Source organism: Amphiprion ocellaris, chromosome 23, assembly GCF_022539595.1.
Source record: "Amphiprion ocellaris isolate individual 3 ecotype Okinawa chromosome 23, ASM2253959v1, whole genome shotgun sequence".
Lineage (NCBI taxonomy): Eukaryota > Metazoa > Chordata > Actinopteri > Pomacentridae > Amphiprion > Amphiprion ocellaris.
Window position 1 is genome coordinate 20,339,234 of NC_072788.1, and position 5,671 is coordinate 20,344,904.

The 5,671-nt window shown below is 43.3% G+C and overlaps 1 protein-coding gene across 1 annotated transcript; it reads right to left on the minus strand.

Moving 5' to 3' along the window:
- Window positions 1–225: 225 nt before the first annotated feature.
- cd248a (CD248 molecule, endosialin a) lies at window positions 226–4,277 on the minus strand. Its single transcript, XM_023263630.3, has one exon. The coding sequence runs from the start codon at window positions 4,009–4,011 to the stop codon at window positions 1,675–1,677; it is 2,337 nt and encodes a 778-aa protein (XP_023119398.1). The 5' UTR covers window positions 4,012–4,277; the 3' UTR covers window positions 226–1,674.
- Window positions 4,278–5,671: the final 1,394 nt, after the last annotated feature.

The window sequence follows — 5,671 nt, forward strand, 5'->3', positions numbered from 1 at the left end:
ATAGTAGCTTTTCTCTGAGCTTTCCAATGTATTTCATTGTACTAATCTAAACAGATGACAGTTTAAATCTAAGGTCATGTGACAGTAACTGAACTATCTCCATGACAACTAACAAAAAACTGTGGTCGAAAGCTCTCTTTTCAAGCTCGTGAGTGGTCTATGAGTTAACATATAGCTTTGCCAAATTACTATTTCTAAGATCAATAATAAACTTTCACACTCAACCCTTGTCATAATTTTTAATTCACAAGTTCTTTACATGTCACATAAAAAAAAAAAAAAAATCAGATGTTTCCCAATAGTTCACAGTTAATCAAAAAACAAAATAGACACATTTCATGTTTAAATTTGGAATGGCCATTAATCACCATTTATCTATAAAGCTGTTTATTTGTATTTTCTTTGGGCTGTAAAATGTATACTGCCTCCATTTAGCACATCTCCAAAAAGAGTTATCTTTCTACTCTGTGTGTATATTCTTTTAATCTGTGATCTGAAATCGTTGAGATCTGATTGCCTTTTTAAATTGCTGAGTGTGTGAAGCTAAATCTGCAATAGCAGTAGTCTGCCCACAGCTGGATTTGATCCAACAAAGCCATAAAACATTTCTGGAGTGGGCTAGTCAATTTTGGTTCCAAGAGGAGACCGATGACCACTTCACAGACAAGATCAATGACAAGTACAATGACCTACAACCATTCCCTATATGGTGTGAACATCTGCACTTTAACCTCTTTTCAAAAAAAAAAAAGAAAGAAATAGTGCTCTTAAATTGGACATGGGTGGGGGAAAGATTCCATGTGCAGGCAGACATTCCTTTGCATATCACTGGGTTTATGGAATCCATAAAAAGGCTTTGTCATTGAACTCTTTTGCATTACATTTTCTAAAAGCAAACACCTGATGGCAAGTATAAAAGAAATATAAATACGAAACAACCAGTACATACAAAGAAGGTTTTGGTGTCTTCTTTACAATTCTGCTCCAACACAGTTATTTTCAATGATAGTTTGCCCAGCATTATCATGGAAATTGCTTAATGCCTTTTCTCTTGAAGGGATAATTGCTTACTGTCTTCTTTCAACATTTTACAATGTTGATGAGAACTAATCACACCTCTGAATCCCTTTATAACAGTCAACAGTGACGGTTATCTACAGTGATATGCTATTGAAATTAATTGAGCATAAGGATTTTGCTGGAAAAACACCTCAGTCAAGTTTACTTCAAAAATGCTGATTTCAGTACAATGATTTTCAACACTCTTACTAGGATCTGACTCCAGCTGTGAAAGGCTGAAATTAATAAATGAAGACACACATTATCAATAATTAGCAAATGTTTTTGACATTATTAATGAGAAATGTAATATTTTATGAACTATGTAATCTAGTGCAATCATGAAGCAAACAGATATTGTGCTGTATGGTCAGTGTATGCAACATCAAAGCAGTTTGTACCACAAGGAAACCCCATTCCTTACAAGATCAGTGGTTTTCATTGTCTTTTCTCAACTCCTGTCATTTGATAACAGCAATAGTCAAAAGTGTTCCAAGAGTCGGGAGCTCCCAGTTGGAGAGGGTAAAACATTTAACTTGATGATTACCTGGGTCATTATTCACTCTTTCTGAAACAGAGTTTTTTTATGTTTATGTCAGTCTCTCTCTTCTCTGTTTAAACATGGGTCTTGACCCCAGCTGAGGGGTTAGGAGCTCCCTGTTTATCATGAGCCCCAGAAATCCAATGGTAACAGTCAGTGGCATTCTTGTTGCGTGGCTGAACAGCACACCGCGTGCAGTAGACAATCCCCAATGCCACCATCACCACAATGAAGATGCAGATGGGCACAAGAAGGCCCACTAGCAGCCAGGTGCTGCTCTGTTTCTGCCCCCTGTCTTCCTGGAAGGAATCCAGGCTGTCACCATTCCCTCCACCTTCACTCAGGGGTGGCTGGGAAGCAGTAGGCTGGGTGGGAACCGCCAGACCCTGAGAGTGTGTGATTTCCACATTGTCATTTCCCTCCTCCCCTAACTCCTCCTTTGGGAACGTAGAGCTTTCTCTAGGGGGGTACGGTTGTTCTTCTTCTGTCTTATTGTGGTAGCTGGAATCTGTAGGCATGTTGTGGTCTGTGACTGAATCCACTGGATTTTCTGGATTCATGCTGGAAGTAGCGATACCCTCCCACCAATTCCAGGCACCTTCATTGATTGTAGAAGTGGAAAGGGAGGGAAGAGGTGTAGTAATTTCCTCTTCGTCATCTGTGTACCAGTCTGGAGTAGTGGTGGAGCTAGTGGTGGGTGGAACCTTTGTGTAGATGGTTGTCGACAGAGACTGAGATCTCTGTTCCCACTCCAACCATTCAGCCTCATCTATGTCTTCTCCATCTTTCTCAGCTCCCTGTGTCAGAGGGTCCAGTGCTGAATCAAAGGGCACTTCCTCCTGCGGGGCACTAGTGACCCAAATTACATCAGAATTCAAAACTTTGGGTGGATCGGTCAGCCAGTCTAGAGATTGCTCCTCTTCTGAAGGCCAACCAGTGTGACTCTGCTCTGGGTTCCAATCATAGTCCAAGGGATCCCATACAGGTCCAGGATGGTGGGTGACCCAAGGGAATGGAGGGGTGACAGCAGATTGACTGTCTCCTTCTCCCCTCTTCTGACAAGAGTAATGATTAGACATGAGTTCATAGCCTTCCTCACAGTAGCACTCAAATCCACCGTCATAATTCACACACATCTGCTCGCAGGTCCCAGGAATCTGACACTCATCAGTATCTTGGCACCGGCTGGGGTCCTCAGGAACTTGGGAAAAACCCAGATGACAGTGGCAGATATGAGAGCCTGGAGTGTTCTCGCAAGCATGTTCACATGGGTCATTCATACACTCATCTATATCCTCACAGCCACCCTCTACATCTAGATGATAACCCTCCCGACACCGACATTCAAATGTCCCAGGAGCATTCTCACAGAGCTGTTCACAAGGACTCTGGAGGCACTCATCTACATCGAGACAACCACGTTCATCGGGTGCAAGCATGTATCCATCAGGACAGGCACAACGGTAGCCGTCTGAAAGGGGCAGGCACTCGAACTCACAGGGGGCCCCTTGACAAACATCAGATACCTCACAGCTCTGCCCATCATCTCCTAGTTGATATCCATCAGCGCATTCACAGTAAAAGTGACCACCAGCTGTCCTGCAAAAATGCTCACATCCACCATTATCCTGGTCACACCAGTTGTGTGATATGGAAGGATCTGAGCAGAGGGGGGGATTTCTTGACCAACCCACTGAGCCATCTTCTCTCAGCATACACAAAACTGACTGTTCCTCCTTGGTGCCTGTGGGGCAGGGCACACTAGCAACAGATCCAAAGGGTACATGGGTTAGCAGTGTGCTGATAAGGTTAAATGGTGTGGTGTAGAGGGCATTGCCTCCCCCTTCACTCCACAAGGCATGACACATTCCTTTGTAAGCATAATGGCATAGATACCCATCTACAGGGACTGAACAGGAACCATCGAGCCACTTGAAGTTATTGTTCCGCTCCTGAGTGCTGTAGCCCATAACCACACAGCGAGGCACTGAACACATACTAGGCGAGTCCTCTTTCTGCCAGTTGGTATACTCGGTGTCCTGGTCACCAGTAGTCCAAGAGAAACCCCTAAGTGGACGTGTGGTAGTACATTGGCGAGGCTGGCGCTGCAGGCCAATCCATACTTGGATCTTGGTACGCGAGTGGCGCAAGTCTAGAGTGGAGAAGAGAGTTTCAATTGTGGTGGCATCTTCCATGGTTTTGATGGTAGCTAGGTTGCCATCTTTGTCTTTGCAGGCTTTCCATGAGTCCAGGAAGGTTTTTCGTTGAAAGTAAACCACAAAACAACCGTCTGCGTTACATAGTGCATCCCTGTCTCTCAGGTCCTGGCCCCAGACTGCAGAAAATCCAAAAAATAAAGCCAGCAGAGAGGTTAAGAGAACAGCAGCAGCACTCCTCACCAGGGAGCCCATTCTTTTTTTGAACAAAATATATATCTCCACGCTTAGCTTGGAGCCCTGACTCTCTCCACACTTTTATCTTCTTGCCTTTGAAACTTCCTGTTAACTTTGACTTCTTTCTTGGCCCGTTTCTGTTGCCTATCTGAATTTTTCTCCCTTCATTTGAGCTGTGTTTATATAAATAAATATGTGGATATATATTTATATATCGCTGCCTTGTGAGTGCTCTTCACTCCTCTCGTTGAAGCAGATCTGTGCTGGAGTTGAGTGTGTGCAGATTGTCAAAAGATTTCAGAGAGCAGGGAGGGAGGAGAGAAATGGGAAAAGGGAACGGGGGGGTTGGAAGGAGGGACATATAGCAAGAAGGAGGGTGGGCAGAAAGGGAGAGACAGAGGGAACTGAGGGAAAGACTTGTATGTTTTTGGAAGGTGTGTGTGTGTGTGTGTGTGTGTGTGTGTGTGTGTGTGTGTGTGTCTGTGTGTGTGTGTGGGAGTGTGGGGTGTGGGGGGTCAGAGTGGGGGAGGAGTAGAAAACTTTGCATTTCTTTCTTTTTCAGAGTATGTCATATGGTTTTCATAAGCCCTGTTCATGGACATAGTTTGGTACTCTGCCATTTGCCTGCACACACACACACACACACGCATGCACGCTCATGCACACAAATTTATTTCCATTTGTGAATAATTTCTTCAATTTGCCTGATGTTATTTTACCTATGAATTTTAGTGAATGTGTGTCTGTAAAGAACTTGTTGATCCCCAAGTAAATCTTCTTTGATTGAACTTGAGGTAAATATATAAAAAATATCTAGAACATCTGTCTTTTTCCACATATCTGGCATCCTACATTAACAACACAACCCCAGGCCAGAAAGAGGATACCTGGTCCTTCACAAAAGGACTGTGGCTGCATTAAAAACAACAATGCTCTCCTCCATCCTAATAAGTCTCAGAGTGGGACGAGGAAGTAGGGAAAGCTGTAGAGGTTAGTGTGAAGGAAGAGGGCCTCTAGGTTTGCTATGAAAACAAAGCCAGGTCGGTGAAATGGAGACTTATGCTTCTACACGAGAAAAGTTCGAGGGAAGGGGGTTTAGATGTGTGTCTGGGAGAGGGGGTTGAGGAGAAGTTGATGTGGAGTTGGGTAGGTTGGGGGTTTAGTAGCAGAGTCCTGTGTTACTGTAATAAATCCAGCTGACTTGTTCAGAGCTCATACTGTTTTTATTCACCTCACTGTTAAAGTTAAAGTGCACCTGAAGCTAAAGTAAATGCCTGTGGGTAGAGTGAAAATGAAGGACTACAAGAAAGTTTAGTGGTTACTCGCAATGTGTTATTTTTTATACTTTGTTTGCAAAGGCTAACTCTCGTAAGTATTTTTATTTCAACTTGTATTACTCTAAGTTTGGAGATCTGCTGTGCAAGTGACTATTTTAGTGTTCAGGTCATTAGAAAACTACAGTAATTTTAATTTTCTGACTTCATCAAATGTGACTAGTTAAATTTTTAAAATATGATTTAACGGTAATTTGATCATGCATACTATCGGTAGTCGATCTATGAACTGTCTCTGCTTAGGGTGGCATGGCGTCCCTGTGGTTAGCCTCACAGCTAGAGGCTGTGGGCCCGGGACCTTTCTGCGTGGAGTTTGCATCTTTTCCCTGTACCTGTGTGGGTTC

Excerpts from the sequence above, each read along its gene's own strand:
- cd248a (XM_023263630.3), bottom strand. The coding sequence starts at position 4,011 with ATGGGCTCCCTGGTGAGGAGTGCTGCTGCTGTTCTCTTAACCTCTCTG.